Raw genomic sequence first — 23427 nt, forward strand, 5'->3', positions numbered from 1 at the left:
CTGGGGCAGAGGAATTGAAATTACATTGGTAAGAAGTGATTTTTTAAAAAACTATCCAGTGTGACCACTGAGAAATCATGTTGATTTTTGGAGCATCTTGCCCCCTTGCATAATCAATCACATTAATGTTTAGGACAAGCATCTCTTTACAGTACAGTCTTTCTGCACACTCCAGTTACATGTTTTCCCCTGAAGTGAAGGCTGCTATGTTTATCTTTCATAGATAAAACACAAAGCATCTCCCACAGATAAAACACAAAGACATTGTGAATTTGACAGCTGACCAAAAAAAAAAAAACTGTGAAAAGGGAGAAAAGAGCCTTTGATATGATTCCTATTATTCATATACATTCAGCTAAAATATTTTCCTAAGATGCGTGTAACATCTTAATAACTTTATAATATAACTTTAATTATATATAATAACTTTAGTAATAACTTTATAATGTATAATAACTTAATAATGTTTAATAACTGTGCAATACTGGGTTTAGGTTCTCTTGGCAGAGTTGAAATCATTAAGACATTTTATAGCTTCAATACTGAAAATGGCATCCTTATGTCCAACTATGACTCTGAACTCAGAGTTTTCAACTGTATCCACAGCAGATTGCAGGTAAGTACAAATTCCACTGTACTGAGACTGTGTCCATATTCATACCTGCAGACTACTATAAATTTACTTCTCTGCAAAATTCAAACCAGAGATGGAGTTTTATAGAAAAGATATGTCATTTTTATTATCATCTCAAAAAGAAAACAGAGTTTCAGAGCTTTAGAAAGAACTTGCAACTTTCAGGCAGTACTTTAGAATATGAGCCCTTCTAGCCTAGTGCATCAACCAATGTAACAGACATTACACCAAATTTGGTGCCGCTGAAAGAAACCAACAAACCCAAACCAAACCATTTCACAGAAGTGAAAATGGAAGGCAAGCCATCATTTACAGGGAAATATCACATAGACAAAGTTTTGCAAACTGCTTTCCATTTTCTTCACAAACTTCCAGTCTCTCTCGCACAGTGAGTCAGAAATCACTTAGCTCTTCTTGACGTTGCAGGACTCATGAACGGATCATCCTGCAGTTTCCAAAGAGACACACATTACTTAAATTAGCAGGTGTTCCAAGTCATAAAAAAGCAAAGCCACCTTTAGTTTAAACTAGAAAGCCTAGCCATACTATTCCATGTTTTCTGACAGACCTGTTTTTGTTGGTTTTGAAAGGAAAGAGGTCATTTATTAACTTAGAAGCCAGTGTGAGATGTGTGCAGAGAATAGAAGTTTATGTCAATATGACCAGAACAGCTACTTTGACATAAGGTACAATCTATATTTCAGTTGTAAATGAGCAGCACATACCTCAGTTAAATTATGTCTATATACATGTTGCACATCATAGTTTACTAATATTTGTATGAATTAAAAATACTGTTTATTTTTGCATATTCAAGCAAACATGTAGGTTTTCATTCCAGGTACAAGAAGAGATAGTGCAGTGGGGAGAAGAGACAAGAACATAGTATTTTCTCTGAAGTGGCCACCACTTGACACTGTTAAGGAATGGATTCTGAGCATGCATGACAGACTCTGAAAACAAACTGCACAGTGCTTGACAGAATAATGTCTTCTATTCAGTGCAAAACTGTGTAAAAAGTTCTACTTGTTTCATTATGGAAGAAATAATTTCCTAGCAAATTACAAAGATACACTGCAAAAACAGACATATTAGACTTGAAGACAGCGTTTTAATTTTTTTAAGAAGTGTACTTAGGTAATTTGCAATAATAATATGCCCTGAAAACTGCCGTTTCTAAATGCAAAAAAAAAAATCTTCCTTTTTAGAAGAATAAAATATATAACTAAATGAAAGGATATAGCTAAGCACTAGAAGAGATTATAATTGCTTTCTCTCCCAGGCAATTCCAGGTCCACATTTCAGTAATGACAATTCACTGATTACAAATTGAAGGGAAAAAGGATCGGGTATTTTTCTGAGGTATTTTTCTAGCCTTATTTTTGGTAATTATATAGGTAGTTGGCTGCAATAATCTAGCCCTGTTAGTGAAAAAGTAATAAATTCAATTTCACTCTGAAATGCTTTATTCAAATAGGTGTAAAACAGTGAGCTATAGAAACTGACATGAAATAAAACGAAAGAACAGTACTATATACCATACCTCATCTGACTCATACTCAATTCCTCTAGATGCTTGGCTTTGTGAACCTCTTTTACTATGTGAAGACATAGCTGGCAACCTTGAAACATACAAAGAGAAAAAAAGTGGCATCAGCATGTTCTCAGTCACCAGACATTCCAATAACTTCTCTTTTAACTTAAGAGTTGGACAACCAATACACAAAATAAAAATAAACAGGCATAACAATAAGTAGAACAATACAAATTCTTAAAATAACATCTTCATACTAAAATTCTGATCAAGTTTACCTCAATCAGTAATCTAATTTTTTCTGTTACAAAAAGATAACCCATATTAGCAAGTAAAAATTTATATAAATTTTCTTAGCAGTGCAATGACTTTCCTAAAAATCTGGTAGTCAATCAGACCCTTTGACTGCCAATTGCCAGCCAAAAATAAGGCATACATTGCATTCATGAAGCAAACATACTGACCTTTGATTTATTTTGGAAGAAGGAACAAAAGAAGTATCTTCTGGATCAGAATCAATATCTATAATATCCTGGGAAAAAAAAGTATAAAGTTTTTCCACAGAATTTCTCCTTACAGAGAGAGTGCATAATGTGTCAGCATTATAGCACAGAAACTCTGGGTTTTTTCCAACTATACACCTATTTAGTTAGAATAATATACACTTGAGAGGGCTCCAGGCTAGAACTGCACAAATTAGCAAATACAGCACAAGTTTATTCTTCACATCTTTGACCTAGCACAACCCACCAAAACACTCATGTATAGACACCTTGTATCTTAGGCTATGGCCACAAATAAAACAGGGCTTCTCTCAGACAAACACCATAACAAAAAAAGGATACAAAAGGTCTACAGATTAACATGTAGAAACTTAATGCTGGAACTGATAGTTTGGGAACATCTGCTGATTTAGGCTAATGCTTTGACTGTGTATTTATTTTTAAAATCAACAGTAAAAGCACAACTTCACTCACAACAAGGTGCTTACCTCAGAGTAAGACTGGAACGAATTTGAAGAGTGGTCTGTTTTGGAAGACCTAAAGACTGGAATAAAACATATGCAATACTTTTAAAATGCTCACACAATCAAACACAAACAACATTATACACTTCTTCTTATTTAACATGTGCCTACCATGCATTTCCACTGCAAAAACCCCTGTAAAACAAACAAACCAAACCAAAACATAAATTAAGTCTGTCAACCCAGGGCTATAACCCTCTGTGCAGCTGCAGGTTCCCAGTCTGGCTGAAAAGCCATCAGTAATGCTGGTTAAGAGGATGCAAAAAAATACTACTGTGACTGAAATTCCTGTATATCTAACAGGCTAATTATGAACACCCCTGCTAAAATTAATTTCTCTGCAGTCTTTCATTTGCTGACCAGTTTACAATTAAGGTAATTTGCTGAATAATTTAAAATTCAGTCTACCTTGGTGTATTTTCTGAGGGGTTTATGTGTAGTATTTTTTTCTTTAATTCTCAGATGACCTATGCTGTTTCCTCAGTGCCTTTCCTCTACAGCAAGGAACAGCTACTCTCACATATGTAGGTGGCTTAAAGATAAGGTTTTCTTTCTCTAGTAAAAACTGGAATTTACAAAACTCACTACAATGTAAGGCTACATGGATCTGCATTAAAGCTTACTAACTTGTAAACATCAGTCAAATATAACTTTTTATCCCCCGAGGAAAATTCTGCCTAAAATATTAAGACGCATTCTTTCTATGCATATTCCTTAAGAAACTGCATTATGTAATATGTTTCCTATTTGCAGTTCTAGCCAGAAGTTCCTAACACATTCTATTTTACCCCATGACAGAAGAATATCACTAATTTTTTTCCTTTTCTTTTTTTCTTTCTCTCATCACTGTTAATTATTATATTTCATTACTGCTGAAATAATCTCTCACAGCTGAAATTGACTAACAGAATAAAAGGCAATTACAGCACTTCATCATTGAACAAACACCTTCACTACAATTTGAGAGAGAGGATTAGAGTAAAGATAGATCACAGGCCTACCATCCAGGATAGACATATTTTTGCCAGGAACAGATACAGGCTTGGAGGATCTGCTGCCAGAAGCTGACTCTTGGCTAGTGGTTCCTGTAGATATAACAAATAAAACGCAAATCTGTTCAGCAGGTTTTTTTTTCCCTCTCTAGTCTATTATTACTGAGCGGGAAGTCACTTTAAAAAAATCTACAATCCTCTTTACTCCTCACTTTCTCCTTGAATTATAGCCCTCCCTACATGCAGAAGAACTGCTCTGGGTCAACTGTTCAAAGGTCCCCAGACACAACCTCTTAACACAGAGGGCTCTACTCTGATGGGATCACAACAGTGGTGGAGCACAGGCTCACAGAACTAGTTTAAAAGCACTAACCAAATCACAGGCAAGATGACAGCCTTCATTTGAACTCAACCCACTCAGACATTTGGGCATACTACTAAGATAACTCAAAGGAGTCACTTATTTACAGTGTACAATCACACTCAGTCCAGGAGCTATTTAACTCTTTTTGCTTAAGAAACACTCCCTCTATTTTCAGTCACTAGAAACAATAAAGACTCTTGTAAATTACATTAGGAGAGATGATTAGTAAAGAGATGTACCTCCTCTTTACACTGATCAAATGCATTATCTTTAGCAGTAACAAAGGTCTATCCATGCACTTCATCGCACAGAACTTCCCAATAATGCATCTTTTAGGAGTATACTATGTTTCCACAGCAGGGAAGCATGATATTTTTCTTTAATCAGAGTGACAAAAAGTCCCAACTTAAGCCTTGTAAGGCAGTAATTTTATGTAATAGGATACCCCAAGTATTTGAGAAGAGTTTTTTTCCAGTAGTTTTTAAGCAGCAAATTTCCACTTGATGGAAGCATCAGAAAAGAGTCAACTTTTAAAGAAAAAAAGTCAGGAACTCCAGTACAAAGAGTGCAAAGTTTTTCTTACCTCTTCCTCTTCGAGATGAACCTCTTGCTGTTGAATTCTGTCCTCTTGCACCTCTTGCCCTGCCTCTTGCCCGACCCCTTCCTCGGCTCAGTGTTGAAGAAAGGCCATCACTCGGATTGCTAGTGCCCATCCTCTCTATATCCATGGAATCTTCATCACTGGAGGCTGCAACCAGAGCATCACCCTCAGATCGGTGGGCTCTGGCTCTGATCATTGCCTGAAATGGAAAAATAATTACAGGAAAAAGAATCTTAAATCATGAAACACACCATTGTTAAATCCTAGTTATGTACAATAAATATATAACATAACTATAAATAAAAATGTGTCATTCTAAACCAGCGAGGTTTAGAAGACACAAATCCAGTGTTACAGAAGATATCTGTGAAAATACGTACTTAGATGTGTACATATAAAGTAGTTATCTAAGACTGATAACCGAGTGGAGCTCATTAATGTGACACGTTGTCAGTGAAGTCTGGTGAGCAGCTCAGCTCATCCTGTGTCAGCTCCACGTGCCTGCTCAGAGAAAGCATCCTATGGGCTTCACTGACTTGCACTCTATTGATGACAGTACGTGCTTAAGACAACTAGCTCAGGTGATGATATCCTAGACCAGGAGAACTGAATCTCACCCCAGGTGTCCTTTATCTCAAAATTCCATTCCAGTCTCACATAACTTGCAAAGACAAAGGAGCACCCATGCTAACAGAGGTTGGAATTTTCTCTGAAAATACATATGCAATCGAAGTATGAATGTGGGAGATTTAAGATTGCTGATAAGGACACAGTACCTAAAGGTTTATCAATATTCCCCATTTGTTCCAGTAATACCACCCAATACATTCCAGCCACATGTCCACTGGTAATGAGATCACAAAGAGCTTAAGCTGAACGGTCTTTGAAAGTCACCTGCCTGGTCTAACCTCCATTAAAAACAAGAAATAATGAACAATCAGATTCACAAATTTGTACAAAAAAGAGACCTCAAAAGCCAAATTGAGCAGTAGCTTAGGTACATAATTATCCTAACAAAGATTTAAAACAGACTTACTAAGCCTTAAAGGCAGACAGGCCTATTTTGTCAAGGACAATGCTGAAGAATTGCTAAATGACTGCATTTATATGCAGAAGTCACCACTCCATTTTTCAGCCTATGTTCAAAATTCAGAGTAATTACCTCACGGACTTCCTTATCTTCTTCTTCGGTATTCTTTTTTCTACTCTCTCTGAATTTTCGCACCTGAATAAAAAACCAGTTCCCATCAAAATAACAATTCATGGCATACAACAATCAAAATACAGCCAGTGTGAAGCTTTAATCACTGAATCATTAAGTCAAGCTCATGTGAGAAGTGGAGAGTCCAAGAATAACTGAACAGTTTGTTTAGGGCAAGGAAGAAAGCCTGGCACACGATGAAGGAGATACTATGTTTAAGAGAAGAATAAGATAGCAATTTTGACAATAAGGGACACTGGAATATGAATAACTGGAAAAAGAGGTAGAGATGAAGAAGGAAGACAGAAAATAACTATTATGAGAAGAGACAATGCTGTACAACTAAGGAAGCTCAACTTGAAAAATATGGAAAAAGATATGAGGAATGACAGAAAGAAGACATTAGTTCTAAGGACAAACAACAACAGAAAATACACCCTGAAGTGTCACAGAAAGCCTGCAGGCACTGATTGTTTATTGTCTCTTTCAACCCCACATGAATTAAAGCAATCAGTAAGAAAACATGTACATGTAGCCTTCCTTCCCCACCAAATTATTCTTTAAACAGTGCACAGATAAGCTGCAGAACAATTACTTCCACAGTGTTGAATATTACAGCTGAATACATGGGCTCACGTGGAAGCTCAACTGGTTGACAAAAATGTCTTTCAAGAGCTCCTCAATACACACAAACCAGGCCTGTCTTTGGGATACCCTGAGCTGCAAGCAGTTAGAAGCAAGCAGAGCACCTGAAGTATAAATTTCTTTTTTGCTTGTCCTGTTCTTGTACTCTTCCCTAAGCCAATACGAAAGAGCTACAAAGAGATTATACTTGTCATCTTTCTCAGAACAGTAGTAAATATGTAGTTCTACATGTATTAAGACAGATTTTTTCTGTGAGCATGTGCGCATGTTCCATTTTCAGTACAAGTTTTGAAATCAGGTATTTGAAACTCCCTCATAAATTAATTATTCATTTATTAATTGCAGAAAATTACTAGAGTCAAGTGTTGCCTCTGCTTGACAACTGAGGCAACACTTGCCTCAAGCAGATGCTCCACACACAGGCAATTCTATTAAATTGTGTTTGAGCACGGATTTTTCTACTGTCTTGACCTCTCTTGGGGAATCAACATTAACAGACATTACCTCCTCATCTATTTTTTCTTCCACTGCATCAGTGCGACGCTCCTTGAGAAACCTTTGCGTTTTTTCTAGCTGAAATTTCACCAGCTCTTCTATGGCATCTTTTTCCTCTTTGTCCACAAACTCTTGCACTGCTTCTCCCATTCCTCTTTCGGTTAGAAGTGAAAGCTGTACCTTCTTTAGAATTGGGGAAAACAATTTGTTAAGAAGCATCTGCCATTAGAGAAAGCAAGCAATATTCCAGCTGTTTCAGATAAATATTACATTAAATTGGTTGCAAAAACAGTAATGTGCATTGCTTATTTACATCAGAGAAAAGCACAGCAATAAGCAAATATTATGTGTCATAAACATACAACTCTCTTGCTACTAGCATGTCACATTAACTTTACAGAGTATTTTTCAAACTAGTCAAAGCCAAAGGCTTTATGGACAGTAAAGAAACTGCAATGCTAGTAATATCTAAAATAAAATCTTCCAGGAAATAATGCTGCCCAGAAGAATAAACTTCCTAACTATTATACAACAAAATGCTTAAATAAAGTAAGTATAACAAAGGAACATGATTTATGCTGTCCTAATACTGACACCTAGCATGTGTCTAAGGTTAGGCAGGATGACGTAATTTGAAGGATCTTTACCTCAAGAATTCTTGCTTAAAGACTTTCTACAACTGAAATAGCTTCTGCAAGTTATGTTTGATCAACTACATCAAGCATTTGTGCACCTGGCTCATAGATGTTACTGCACTGGTGCTGGGAAAGGGAAATATACCATATTTAACAAGAGGGTGGGAAGGAAGCAAATTATCACGAGTTTCTCTTCCTTCTCCCTGCTCTGCTTTAAATAAAATGTGGATGTGCACTACATCTGAGGACACAAACACACTGCAAAGCAACAAGTGACTCTAAGTCAGCTGGTAATAGTAAATGCTACAGTGTCACACTGGTTCTACAGTAAATTAAGGCAGCTCTTCCCTCACACGCTGCCTGAGATTCTCCTCCTGTACTTGAGTACATGACACACAGTACAGGGCACACACTGCAAGTTCACACAAAGAACTATCATGCTCTCAAAGCAGTGTGTGTTCACACACCTACACAACCTATACACAGCAGTTACTTGCTAATCTAAGACACACACTTCATGTGTCATCTGAAACACACACACAGTGTTTTGGGAAATAAATTCATTTCATGGTGAATGTCAGAGTCTTTTCAGGGCACACTACTTCCATTAAGAAAGAAAAAAAGGTAATAAAAATATATGACATTAAAAAGGAAAATTATAAAAGGTAGAAATATACCTTTTCTGCTGTCTGGAAATACTGCTTTACAAGGTCTTCTACCCTCAGTGTTGTTCCCTCAGCAGGTCTGCTAACCAATTTTCCAAAATTAAGATCAATGTCTAGAATAGAAAAGCACAGATTTACAGCTTTTAATTATTCCCATCCCACTGACAGTAGCAGGAAAAAAGGTTAATGCAAGTCTCCTAAGAATTGTGGTCCCTTTTATATGTAGAGCTTTTTGCTCTTTTTAGAGTCTATTCATTGGAAACACAGAGAAACATAATAATTGTGGAGACAACTCCATGTCTAGCAGATATAAAGAGTTCCAACTAACATATATCTGGAATTATATATTGAACACTGTGTTCTGAAGGTTATTATAATTAAACTCTAGAAGGTCACAAATAGAAGAAAATCATAGGAGTCATCAAAGCATAAAGTTTTTTATAAGTAATCCATTTACTAGAAAAGAGATTCTCCTCTGTAGCACATTGACTGATTTTCAATAGGAAATGCTCATAGCTCATCCCCCCTTCTCAGGCAGCAAGGTAGGAATGGCAGAAGGATGACAAGGATAATCATCCTAGGTTAGCACATACCACACAAATAACTTTAAGTGACTATAGCCAGCTTTAGACTATAGACTGAATTCCTGCAGTTTTAACATTCCCTGTAGTGTACCACAATGTGCATGTAATGAAAGCATTGTGTGGTTCCTTAGCCACTTCCCTTGCATAAGAGGCTGTCTAATAAAGCAACACAAAAGCCATGGCAGTACTTTCACATTCCTTTCCTGAAGCTGACATGCCCATTAAGTGGGAAAAGTAAATTAGTGAAACATGGTGGCAGATGTGGTAGCTACTGTGTATTCTGAAAATGTTAATAAGATTATACAACTATAAAAAAAGGAAACCAAAGCAAAATAAACCAAGATCAATACAGTAGAATTTTAAAACTCACTAAAAGCAGTTTTTATTCATGAAATGATGTTTTGAACTTTATAGAACTGATAGTATTCATAAAAACTGCCACTGGAACTGGACAATGCACTTGCAATGTACTAATGCAAACTAGGAAGAGTTTTTTAGCACATTATGTTCCTGTACAAGCTGAATCTTCATTAGCAACTATTACAAATCCAGTATTTGAACAACATGTATTAACCATTTATTAAAAATTCTAGGAAACAGTGAGAAATGCTGCAATGCTAACAGCTATTATTGGTTTTGCACAAATATTTGAATAGAAACAAACCTGGAAGAGACAAGCCAAGACAACCTCATACACACAATTAATTAGGGCAAACAAAATGCTATCCTACATTTGGACCTTTTTAAAAAAATATATCAACAGCTCTTAAGCCCACAGCCTTCATTACTATTTTAGGTATGAACAAATTAACTACTACAAAGTAAAATCAAAATATAAAGGGAAAAAGCACTATATCCACTTCTTTTCCTTCAGAGTGGTCAAACCAAATCATCTTATTCTAAGAAGCCTCGGGAGTGAGCCACTTAATGCCTTTCATGGTAATTACCACAGAAGCATAGAGTAACTCAGTCTGGCATGGGGCTATATGTACTACTATAAATAACTCAATAAGGTCTGAGGCCAAAGGAGAATGAAACTGGTTATGAATAACTGTCAGAAGACACTGTGCTGAATGTCAGAATTTTTGGACAAATGCAAAAATAGAAAAGAAATAATTGTGCAATATATACACTTCAATAAGACAATGCATCTTTACTCCTCCTGTAAGACATTAGACACCAAACCTTTGCAAGTGCTGGGCAACAAAATACAGAGAGATGAATGCAAACAAAAGCAAGCCAATGATTCCTTCTTTCATAATCACCTTTTTTCTCTTTCTGTTCACGGTGCCTGAAAAAGTGTATGATGTCTTTTGGGTTAGCCACCCGATGCATGTACTTCTGGCTGAAACGATGGACACTGAACGGTTCAAAGCCACCTGCATAATCAACCTAAGTGAGGAAAGGACAAATTTAAATATGAAACAAAAAGAAGTGGGGAAGTCACACAAATCAAAACAGATTTGTTATGCTTCAAAGGAAAAAATTAATAGTAAGAAATAAGTCAACCTAAAATTAATGCCTTACTATGCCGAACAGTTAACAGCTAATAATAACATTAGCAGAATAGCTAATAACAGCTCATTTTTATAACTTGTTCTTAATTTGTTTCGTTTACTAGCTTTCACAACAGTTTCCAATTGGGTTGGGAAAGCACACAGGATAATATGACCTATAAAAATTCACAGTAAATAGACACTTCTGATGCCCTTACTCAGAACAGAGTGAAGTACATTTATGACCAATCTCATCCTTTAACTTAGAGTACTGGTTACACAGGTAAACAGAAGTAAGGTAGGTGATTTATTTTGTCTGTACATAGCAAAAAAATGTATACGTTATGTGTTTACACAAAAAGCATGACTTTGCTTTGAAACCTTTCAAAGTGACCTTTAAAAACAAAGCAATCCAAGCTGAACAATTTCTTACTCTTAATCTTATGATAGGCTTCTCTGGCTGACGAGGATTTCCCAAGCGTTCTCTTTCTGCAGTGTCCAGCATCAATTCCACCTGTGAAGGAGAATTATAAATTCAGTTCTACTTTGTTCTCCTACAGATGCCTGAACGCTTCAAGTATAACTTTAAATACATCCAGCTGCAAGGGGAGCAATCAAAATAAATCATTATAGAATGTGCTCTTGTTCCTGAGCACGTATGTCACAAAAGTCATTAAGAATGACTGAGAGAAACATGACAAAGAAGGGCTTATCCTTCAGATATAGTGTAGTCCAGCAGTATCTACACCACTGATCTCTCATATATTATAGTCACTATGCTTTGCTAAATTTCTAGTTCCAGGGAAAAGCAGAAAGAGCCATATAAACCTAAGAACTAAACAATTAATAAACTTGCTTAGTTACTTCTGCCACTTCAGACTGCTTGGTTGAGCTCTCAGGGCTTAGGTCAATGTATTTATGCTGGTTCCAAAGTGCACATCCAACATTGTCCCACTCTTAGGTGCAAGCTTTTGTACAAAAATCATATGGACACCTAAAAAGCAGTTCCAGCCTACTTTAATAGCTCATCCCAATCAAGGAATCTGGAAGCCAAGGCTGCAGAGTGAATGTCATGGAATTAGCTTCCTATGGAAACACTAAGTTTGTTTTAATATGGGGCACAAGATTTCTCATCTTCCAGTCTCAAAACCACATCCCATCCCCTGTCCATACAGTTATCTATAAACTGTTATCATCACAAGTTACCTTTTCCATGCAGAATGCCTGTACTGCCTGAGTAACATTAGGATTGTCAGGATGAAAAAGATCTGGATGATCCGCTAGAACAATGTCCTCTATATGGAAAGTTCGCACTGTCTCTAGAGCAATCTTCTCCATTTTCATTTTTTTCCCTTTAACATGCAGCAAACCAATGTGTCTAGAAGGAGAAAGGTAACTTACTAGAAGATAAAATTAAAAGAACTATGGTATAAAGATTTTTCAAATTCATGTTTACTTTTCAGGGACAAAATTTCAAAAGCTACAGAAAGATCTGTACTTCAGGGTTGGCCAGGCAAAACTCCCATTTTATTACACTTAGATTATGCTTATTCCATACACAAGCACCTGCACTCAGTTATTTGTATTCCAATTTATCAGTGTGTAACTCCTCTTAGCTAAGTTCCATTTGCTTTAAATGTTAGATTAAATTATGAGCAAAGCAGAAGTTATACCAGGTACTCATTCCATCTACTTTGCTTATTATGTCACACTCTGAAGCTAATCCACACAGTAATACAAGTCTTTTCATACTGTATTCAAGTACTTTTCTGTTCTCAAAAGAACATCTGAGACATGCAAGACAAGGGATAGACAAGAACAAAAAGAAAAGCTCACGCACTTCTTCACGGCTTCTCCAGGGGACAGAGATGTCACCACTGAACTTCCTGGCTGAGAAACATAGAAACGTTGCTGTTCATTTTGGAATGGAGCTATTTTGCACTCATGTTCATGACCCCACACAACAAGATCAATAAAGTCATCTAAAAACTGCTCTGGAATGTAGTTGGTCGCTCCATGTTTGCTCCTGTTCAAGAGAAGAGAAGAATAATGGATGGGCAAGGAGAGAGTGAAGGAGAAAAACATCAGTGTGATTTAAAATTATACAGGAACTCCAGCAATAATATCAGACATACATGTCAGCTCTTCTTCACATTTATTCCTTACACAGTTGTTTAGTGTTTGGTTAAACAATAGGGCAACTTACATAGCTCACTTTTTTACACAGCTCACTGTTTTCTGCTCCCCTCCTTTTATCTGGATCTCCCTTTTCTTCTTACTTGGCTGGTAAGACTTTTGGGTTTTTACTATATGAATACTTTTATAGCATCTCATGGCAATCAGTTTTGGTTGTGTTTTGTTTTTAAATGGTGGGGAAAAACCAACTGAATTAAACAGACATGGGACACGCCATCCCCAATCCCTTTCTGAAAGAAGGCAGATGGAGGAGTGAGTTCCTTCAGCCTACAGGACAGAAATCAGTACACAGGGTAATATGAGCTCTATTTGTTTATGTCTGCCTCACCATTATTTGAGCATGAGGATTGTCCTCTTCTTCAGGAAAAATCAGAAGAAAGTATTTGGAAAAGAACTCTGCCTGTTCCTACTACCACTGCTGGTAGCAGCCTGCAGGCAGCTAGAACATGTTACCAATCTGTAAAGCACAGCAGTGCAAGGGAACACAGGGCACTTGTTGAACTATGGTTCAAACAAGGACAGAAAATACAATATGAAGTCTGGTGTTCTCCCAGCTCTAACAAGCAGATTTATGCACATAACACTACAAACTCTCCTCTGCCTCTGACTATAAAAGTCTGGGAAGAGATCTCCCAACTCCCTAACTCATTTATTTCAAACCTTTTCCTTTACAATTCTTCTCCAAAAAGAGCTGTAAAACAATGTTTTCACTTGTAAAAATCTTAAGAAACCAGCTATTCACAAGAAGTATGAAATAATGCAGCTGGTGTGCTCACCTATCCTTTTCCAGACAGTTTAATGTAGTAACACAGTAAGTGGCTGTAATTCATTTAGTACTGTTACCTATTTTGATGAATCACAAACAAGTTAAACCAACTATCTTCATCCTCCTTTGGTCTCAGCATGGTTACTTGCTTATTGACAAACATACGATACAACCTCTCATCTGGAATTGCTCCTGAAGTGGGCAAACAAACAAACAAAAACAAATTTGTGTGGTAAACAAGTCTGTATTTCATAGCATTTTTATTAGCAACTCGATTAAAAACAGCATGAAGAACAAAAATATAGCAACCTCCTGATACCCAAAGTGGTTTACAAGAAAGCTGGAGAGGGACTTTTCAGAAGGGAAAGCATGATAGGACAGGGGAATGGCTTTAAACTGAAGGAGGACAAATTTAGGTTGGATATTACTATGAAGTTCTTTACTGTACGGGTAATGAGGCACTGGAACAGCTTGCCCAAGAAAGTTGTGCATGCCCCATCCCTGGAAGACACTGATTATTTCCTTGATGTTTTTAACTAGGAAAAAAAAAACCCAAATTATCCTTAGCCAGGCTCATGATAGACATCAATAAATTCCATGTGGAGTGTCCATATTTTGCATAAGAACAAATGCTCTCTGAATCAGAGAAAGTCATAAAGGTAAAAATAATTCTGGCACAAACATAAAGAAACATGCCATGAACACCTTCATGTAGCAACACTGGTACTTTAGAAAGTTGTTGCATTTCCCAGTATCAACTTTGGTACTGAAAACTCTTATATTTTGATATTAGATCATTCCACTAACTACTAACCTTTCAAACATCTTAACTACTAACCTTTCAAACACCTAGCATCTCAAGTGTCTCATTAAACACACAAAATCATGGCCAACTAGGACTTAATTTAGAGCTATAAAAGTTGCTTGGAATTAGGTATTTAAGCACTCATGACTGGACAAAAAATAAGGGTGGAAAAATAAGACCTTAATAATTAACTTTTCTAGACAGAGAGCAGTCAAAAATAACCATACTAAGGATGAAGTGAGAGTAGAGAGGAATTCAGTGGAGAAAATACAAAGGAACAAACCTGAAAACATATCACAGAACCGCTTTAAAGTACGAAACTTAAGTTTCTTTAAGGTAACTGAGACTACCCACGGCCAATGCTACTTATGAACCACTTCAGACAGAGACATAAGACATTAGATTTCTGCTCAGACAGCTTATGTTTTTAAATATAACCAAAATGGCATATAAACATTGGGTGTTTAAGTTTTGCTTAAGTAGGATGAAATAAACTTAATACACAACAGAGAGAATTTAAGAGTGATTGCTCTGACTTGATACACCAGCACTATGGTTAACTGAAGCAGGCTTCATTTATCACCAATAAAAGTACAAAAATTAAATTTAGGAAGATTTATCTAAATGAGCAAAAAAACAAAACCCTGCCAGCTAGTAACACAAAGCAGGAGGAAAATCTGACATTGTCACAGAATTTATATGCTTTAATTTAGAATCATATACACCTTCATGTTTGTTGCAGCCTCATACATTTGCTCCAATTTTATTTATACCCATTAAATTTCAGTAATACATGAACAGTCTAGTCACAGTCTGGCAGACAAATACTCACCCAAGCCATACAGAGCAATTTTTGTTCTACCTTTACGCAATAAAATGGGACTAATATCTATTTTCTCCACTGAAGTTGAACGCCCAAAGTGATTCAGCAGTCCTGCACAGCTTAAAATATCCAATGCACACAGTGAATCTGCCTAAGAAACAAATACAGAATTTGAATAGAACATTAAGTGTTTAATGTCTAAATGAAAGTCTCAAAAGTAAGATAGAATATCTTTCCTTAAGTAACTTCTGCAGTTGAAAATAAGTCCCACAACAAATATTAAGGGTTTTCCTAATACTCTAGAGTACAAAAGCAAATCCTTCTTCCTTACAAGTCATACTTCATTTGAACAATATGAAACTAAACATTAAATCATTCAGAAAAACAAAAATGCAAAAAACCACTCAAACTAGCCATTCTCTAAACTACTACAAAAATTGTCTGGTTAAGGTAACTACCTTATAGTAAGTTCAAAGTTAAACTGCTGCTAAAACGCTCATCTCTGTGATACACTGCTATTTGATATAAAATGCAAAATCATTAATTTAACACATGCATTTTAATGCTTTCTAAACCATTTCTTGTTTACTTTGATTAGCTTGTTTTTAAGCTACCATTTTACTATTATCAGATTAACCTCCTTGAAAATAAATGATGCATATCAATCACATATGCACAAATCAAAACAGCAAAATTCTCCTTTTTTAGGAAAGAAGCTTTCAGTCTCTACAGATGGAATGTTTTAGAAACTTTTTCAGAAAGGCTGCTACTTCTAGGCATGAAGAGTGATTCTGTTCTCAATGACAGAAACCTACATACATTAAGAAATTAAACGCAGTTCATATGGATCTCTTATTTACATTTGCTTTTAAATGTCACTCTTAACTCGTTGTCACTCATTAAGGTAAGTCCTAAGGATGCACAGAATATTTACACACAGAGTGGAGCAACTGACTAAAAGTAGCATGGTCTCCCAGAACTTTATTTCTGTATCTTTGTAATGCAACAGTAAAATTATGATAAGAATTACCCCTGTGGGATCATCATGATTGCCATGAATACTAAAAACTGGAATAGAAATGTTGAGATTTTCATCCTGATAATTCACCCAAGGAAACCTAAACAAAAATAGGAAAAGAAATTAAACTGTATCTGCAAATTTGTGTATGATTCTCAATATTCTCTTCAAATTAACTTCATCACAAATAGATGTGGTAAAACTCAGAAAGAAGTGATTATGAATAAGCCAAAGCTTAAGCTTAACCATAAGAAGATTCTTACTCATGGTCTGGAATGGTACTTTCTATGGGGAATAGGGTAGCAAAAGAGATCTCTATTTTTTAGAACAAGCCATGAAAAGATTTGTACAAAAAATTGTGTAGAACTAGTGGATGAGGCTGTGCAACCTTTGCTTACACACAGGGAACTCTGCTGAATGTAAACTGGATTACTTGTATTGTACTTGCAAAATGGAAACTGTACATTACATAAATATATCAAGACTCATACCACACTCAGAGGTTTCTCAAAATATTGTACACATTTCTTTACAGACTTAGATGACAGGTGAAGTTATCCTGTGAACTGTCCCACGCAGGCCTAAAAATTCCAGGTTCCAGTCATGGAGAATATAAAATAAAAATCACAACACACTCATCCAATACACAAATCAAGCCTTACATGATAATTTATAGTAACATACTTACTTGCTGTAATGAAAATTAACTGCCTGATCACTCAAAATTTCAAACTGAACAGGACGATCACCCATGCAGTATTTTCTTAGTGACTCCAAACAAGAGTGTACTGTTTTTCTGGAGGGTTTGTTGTCGTGAAAAAGGTCTCCACCTAATAAAATAAAGTCCACCTGTATGTAACAAAAAGCTTTATTATTTTAATACAACATTTTGTATTACCTTGAAAGACTTCTAAGCAAATTGTTTAAATTATTTCTTCTAGGGAGTTCCATATATTTCCTCAAATATGAGAAAATAATACTTCTAGGTAAAAGGAGTTAGTTGTAAGAGAAACAATATTTAACTTCCTAATTAGAAAAAAACTAATTAAATTACTGATTAAAACAAAGTCAACCCCAAAAAGACCCATTTATGAAGAGCCACAGGAGAAAACAACTAATAATGGTAAAAAAGGATTAGTCTACTATTGTAATAAGGGGCTCCAAATTGGCTCCTGAACATTTTTGACAGGCATGAAAAGCTACATTATTTTCTCACTGCTGCACTACCTAGTGCAAAGAAACCAGTAGCCATCGCCACATTATTCTGAGAAGGTGCTAGCTGCTCTTTCTGCATATACTGCATATATTTAGCTTTTGGTAAAGCATTAGGAAAAACCTTATCAAAATTACAAAGAATCTGACTGATGAACATACAGTCCTTAAAGATGGAATCACAGAATTTTTTAGGTTGGAACTCTAAGATCAACAAGCCCAGGTGTTAACCCAGCACTGCCGAGTCCAACATGAAACCATGTCCCCAAGTGCCACATCCATACATCTTTTAAATATCTCCAGGGATGGCGACTCCACCACCTTCCTGAGCAGCCTGTTCCAGTGCTTGACAACATTTTCAGGGAAGAAATCTTTCCTGATATGCAGTCTAAATCTCTTCTGGTGCACCTTCTGGCCACTTGCTCTAGTGCCAGGCCAGGATGGCATCGGCCTTCTTGGCCACCTGGCACATGCTGGACCATATTGGGCCTTCTGTTCCCATGAGAAGCATGTCTCCTCTAACAACCCACCCTTTTTCTTCATGGAAGGAGTTTTGATATTGGGCACAGGCAACAACCTCAGCAACACCTCTATGCGAGATGAACCACTGTCTTTGTTCAGTTCCACTTGCAGAGCCTCGCACCTGTTATGTCAGGGCATGTGGGGATGTGGGGCAGTCACAGAGGAGATGCACCTGCTGTGCTGGGCAGGAACTTGTTGCTATTGCCCCCCCGCCCTCGTCCCTTAATTCAGTGAGTTCATCCAGAGGATAGGGAATCCCCTGGATCATGTGTCCTGCCTGCCTGTCAGGCCTGCCCTAAGGAAAGTAGACTGTGATTCCAGCAGAGTCTCTCTCTCTCTCTCTCTCTCTCATACACACTCCCTGATACTCCTCAACCAGAGCTGGGTCTGGACAGGGACTTCTGTCTAGAAAGGCCATGGCTTTCTGCCAGATAGACACCACCACTCCCTGGTGGAGCTGGCAGGGCTCAAGTGCTGTTCCTGCACAAAAAGTCACACCACGGCAGGTCTGTTTGCCATCCTGGAAGTGCTCCAGCTTCCTGCCATTCCCCTGGAGCTTCTTTTACAGGTGCGGGGTGGGGTCTTGGCTGCCACTGCTCCTGACTGCACCCAGGTCCCATCAGCCGCTGCGGGCGCCTGGTCGCTCTCGGCTCCTCCGACATTGTCCCAGTTCAGGAAATCCCTCTGTCGGCCCCACTACAGGATTCTGCCACCGACTGGGCAGGAAACGGAGCTGCTCGGCACCAGAACTGCTCACTTCAGCGACTCAGCACTGCACGACACTTCAAAAGCTTCTAACAAATCTCTGCTGGTTTGTCAGAAGACTGTATATCACTACTCTCACTCTCCTCAATTATTTTTCCCCCTCAAAGTGACAAACTCTCTCTAGATACCACTGAAACCCGAAACCACTGCTAATGCAACCAAACTCATGATTCAGTAAGAATGCTCTCACAAAGAATCAGGCGCTCCTTTTACTAAACCAGAAATGAAACTGAATGTAACAAATAGTTCAGCCATTTGATTTGGTATTACTAGAGACTGTACCACGATTAAGCTTTACAGCTTCTGGCAGATTGGACCATATTTTAACAGCTTCAGTTTTTCCTTCTCCAAAAAGTAGCACTTACTTCATTTTTTTGAGCGTGGTCCAGAATTTCATTAAAAGTTACAAATGTATCATTTCCACGCACTGGATCCTTCTCCAAATAGCCGAGATGAATATCAGTAGCAACGAGTATTTTAAAGGTATCTTCATCATCCCTGAATAAGACAGGAAAACTAGTGTCAGAGAGCAATACACATAGGGAATTTCTACACAGGCTTTACTAAGGTAAGCTTATCTGTCCAAAGTCATGAAACAAGGAGATTTGCCATAAAACTCTACCAAGTATCAGTCCTGTAAGAGTCTCAAAATGCTTCACTACTTGTACTGCAAACTGCACATTGCCAAAACAGCCAGTTGGAAGATTTGTTTATCCCAGTCATTCTGCTCCAGTAAAGGGATGCAAGCACCCCTCTGAAGTATCTAATTAAAAACTAAAGAACCCTTTGTATGTTCCTTGCTTTTAAAAATACTTGTGGAAAGTCTAATTCTCTTTTTGCACTTGTAATCTACACGTGCATGAAGGCAAGAACGGTGATCATAAGGACCACAGGGAAACACAGCTGATGATCCCGGCTCTTCTTAACTCGTCCCAGACACATAAAACACTTGCTGCCTGGTGTGTCAGCATTGCAGGGAGCTGCAGACAGCGGGAGCTTACTGTGAGTTGATGGTGCTCATCCTGGTGCGAGGTTCCTCACGGGAAGGCTCTGGCACAGCGCTGACGGCTCAGGGAGTCAGCTTCTCTCTTCACAGGCGCTACGCGAAGCACAAGAGACCAAACCAGGCGCCGGGCCAGGGGGCACAGTGAGGTGCGATCACTCTGCACGATCACTGCCGCCGCTCCATCTCGCGCTCCCGCCGCGGCTCGGGCCGGGCACCGCCCCCGGCCCCGCCCGTTCCGTCACGTCCGGCGGCCGCGCGGCCCGGAAGCGCTCGGCGGGCGCGCCCCGTGCGGAGCCCCGGCGGCGCTGGGACCTCGGGTACCGGAGCGGGGCCGGGCGGGGCGGACGGGAGACCCGCGGGGCGGGCGGGGATCGGCCGATGTCTTGCGGGGCGGTGCGGCCTGCCCGGGGTGATGCGAGCCCCGCGGAGGGGAGCGGGGCCGGTGCTGCGGGCCGGGCCGGGCCGGGCCGGGCCGGGCTGGGCTGGGCTGGGCTGGGCTGTTGTGGCGGAGCAGAGACTCTGCCCCAAAGTCCGGGCTGCTCTCCAGACCCTTTGTTGGTAAAGTGAGCATCGTTCCGAGTGCGCTCAGCAAAGCCCCGTGCAGTGCTGCACTGCAGTCTGAAGGTGGTGCTGTCCGAGGGTCGGGGTAACGCGGCGCTTTTTAGCGTGGATGTTATCTGTGAGTTCTGGCAGAGCTGGCAAAGCCCGGCTTAGCAGAGGGTCACTGAGTTTTTCCTTGAGTTTTGCTGTTTGTTGACACCAGCATCATCCATCAGATAGTTTTATTGACAGTGCACCGATAACAGTTACAGTTGGCATAAATACTGTTCTACAGATGCTGACTGAAAATGAGTAAAGACAAGCAAGCTGATGAGGACGATGATGACAGCGAGCTGTTCGAAGACTTCACAGAGCATTTTAACCAACTTGAACTGCTGGAGACGCACAGGCATTTGATTCCTGTAGGAACTCAGAGCTGCTGGTCAGGACAGTCTGATGATGATGATGATGAGCAAGAAAGAACGGAGGAATGGTACGAAATGCAAGAAAAGAAAATGGAAAAGCATCCAGAGAAATTGCTACTCTGGGCAGCTGAAAACAATCGGGTAAGGCACTTGCTCTGTTCACATATGTAATTTACAAGAATGTTATTTTGAGCATGTCTGTAGTCTCATCCACAAACAAAAATTTACCTATACTTTTCTTTCTTTCTCTGAGCTCTTCTGATTTGGTTTTGCAAGCCACTCTATGTAAACCATCCCCCTTTGTAGCCCGTACACACTGAAGCGTCTCTGGATCCATTGGCTTTTAGAACAAATTTTGATTCCAGTTCAAAGTTCAAGTAACAGCACTTTTCTTTAACTTCTCTAAACTGAAAGCATGCTAGGCTCTTCATGGCAAATAAGCCTTTTAACTGGGGTGGAGAGGCTATACCTGAGATTTTATAAGTGCTTCTGGCACTGACAGAAATTAAACTTCAGGACCTTCAAAGCCATGTGGTGGTGTTCGCAGGGGTCCCAGGACGAGGGAAATGATGAGAATCTTGACTCCATGTTTCAAAAGGCTGATTTATTATTTTATGATATATTAAAAGAAAATTATATACTAAAACTATACAAAAGAATAGAGAGAAAGGATTTCATCAGAAAGCTAGCAAGGAAAGGAAAGGAATGGAATGATAATAAAATCTTGTGACTGTCCAGAGAGTCTAAGCTGGACGTTGATTGGCCATTAATTAAAAACAACCACATCAGACCAATCAAAGATGCACCTGTTGCATTGCACAGCAGCAGATAATTATTGTTTACTTGTCATTTATTAGGCCTTCCAGCTTCTCAGGAGAAAAGGATCCTGTCAAAGGATTTTTCATAAAATATGTCCGTGACAAAAGGCATACATCTTGTTTCATAGAATCACGTGAAGTTCCCTGTTTTCTTTAAACAGCTGGGTACGGTGAAGAGGCTCCTGACGGAAAAGCTGGCTCCAGTGAACGCTCGTGATGAGGATCAGTACACTCCTCTGCACCGAGCTGCCTACAGCGGGCACCTGGACGTTGCACACGAGCTGGTGGCCCAAGGGGCCGACGTGCACGCGCAGACCGTGGACGGCTGGACGCCCCTGCACAGCGCCTGCAAGTGGAACAACACCAGCGTGGCCGCGTTCCTGCTGCAGCAGGGCGCGGACATCAACGCGCAGACAAACGGGCTGCTGACACCCCTGCACATCGCTGCAGGAAACAAGAACAGCAGGGAAACCCTTGAGCTCCTGCTGATGAATCGCTACGTGAAGCCAGACTTGAAAAACAACTTGGATGAAACTGCCCTTGACATTGCAAGGAGGACTGATATATATCACTACCTTTTTGAAATAGTAGAAGACTGCATAAACACTGTGTCCCCCTAAAACCTTGTGAATGTGAGGTTTTCTGCCTCTTTCTTGTTAGTGTTCTGCATGCCTGTCGGTGGTGGTCTGTCTCTTTGCAACGAGGTTTTAATGTAAGATATTTCAGTATTCTCCTCAGGCAAAATGTCACCTCCTGCAGCGCAGTTCAGTGGTCACGCTCGTACTTTGAAGCGTTCCTGCAGTTAGCTGAGGTGGTCAGAAAGTCTCAGTAATTCCTGTGAGTTTCTGTTTAATAAGTGCAGATTTGGAGAGGCCTTTGTAAGTTGTCTGTAGTGTCAAAGCAGGAGGGAAAACTGGAATATTTACTTGATGTGAAAAAATTCTGGCTTGGTTATGCAGACTTTATTACGGCTCACTTGAAAATTATTTTTTGAGACATTCTAACTTTTTAAAAACTGCATGAAAGCTCAGAATGAATGTAACTTATTTGGGTGATACACAAAATGTTTAATGAACCTAATGTAAGGCTTATTATAAAATAAAATATCTAACTCAAAGTATTTTGTCATATTTTTAATTAAAAGTCCATTTATCAATGCAATCTGTTCATAAAGCAAACACATTATTCATAGGATAGAAAGTAGTTCTGGTTTATTTTTTTCCTGGTGCTTTTCAAGGAAGGGACTTTCTATCAAGATCCTCTTTACTTTTCCCTTGCAATTAAGTTGCATAAAGACTTAATGTCAAGAATGTGGCATTAATTGGAAAAAATGAGCCACAACCACGTGAGGATAAACAGCCAGCATACTGTCGTGTCTGTAGTTACAGGTAATTTAGTATTGCCCTTTGAGTTAGTACACTAAAATTTTGCCATGGTAAGGGCACACAGTATGTTTTTCAGCTTCAACTTTGCCATCTGTAATTTAGAAGTGGAGAAAGTTACTTCTCTGTTAAACAAACTGAAAATTGAATGTAAGTGCTGAAGTACTGTCACTATGAGAGCTGTAGTAAGCACTGTCCTATGCAGATGTCTTACTGAGTGATCCCAAGCTCCTTCCACTAACATGCAGCACAATTGTAGCATTAGCAGCCGGGTTG

The 23427-nt window shown here is 38.8% G+C and overlaps 2 protein-coding genes across 3 annotated transcripts; one reads left to right on the forward strand and one right to left on the reverse strand.

Moving 5' to 3' along the window:
• Nucleotides 1-713: 713 nt before the first annotated feature.
• MRE11 (MRE11 homolog, double strand break repair nuclease) lies at nt 714-20201 on the reverse strand. Of its 2 annotated transcripts, none has more exons than XM_059493812.1 (19): nt 19982-20201; nt 19346-19478; nt 17170-17330; nt 16494-16581; nt 15473-15614; nt 13913-14027; nt 12714-12899; nt 12080-12251; nt 11307-11387; nt 10643-10769; nt 8806-8906; nt 7503-7676; nt 6315-6377; nt 5135-5351; nt 4197-4280; nt 3160-3215; nt 2633-2700; nt 2178-2256; nt 714-1079 (listed from the first exon to the last, which is right to left on the reverse strand). In XM_059493812.1, the coding sequence occupies exons 1-19, from the start codon at nt 19999-20001 to the stop codon at nt 1035-1037; spliced, it is 2112 nt and encodes a 703-aa protein (XP_059349795.1). In that variant the 5' UTR covers nt 20002-20201; the 3' UTR covers nt 714-1034. The 2 variants fall into 2 exon arrangements, with proteins under 2 accessions (XP_059349795.1, XP_059349797.1); XM_059493814.1 differs by having other exon boundaries at nt 17170-17311; nt 19982-20059.
• A 40-nt stretch (nt 20202-20241) lies between these two features.
• ANKRD49 (ankyrin repeat domain 49) lies at nt 20242-22886 on the forward strand. The gene is made up of 3 exons (XM_059493817.1): nt 20242-20303; nt 20822-21092; nt 21931-22886. Exons 2-3 carry the CDS (start codon nt 20835-20837, stop codon nt 22387-22389), a joined length of 717 nt encoding a protein of 238 aa, XP_059349800.1. The 5' UTR covers nt 20242-20303; nt 20822-20834; the 3' UTR covers nt 22390-22886.
• The last annotated feature ends 541 nt before the right edge of the window (nt 22887-23427 follow it).

The sequence above is a fragment of the Ammospiza nelsoni genome, chromosome 2 (genome assembly GCF_027579445.1).
Source record: "Ammospiza nelsoni isolate bAmmNel1 chromosome 2, bAmmNel1.pri, whole genome shotgun sequence".
NCBI classification, from domain to species: Eukaryota; Metazoa; Chordata; class Aves; order Passeriformes; family Passerellidae; genus Ammospiza; species Ammospiza nelsoni.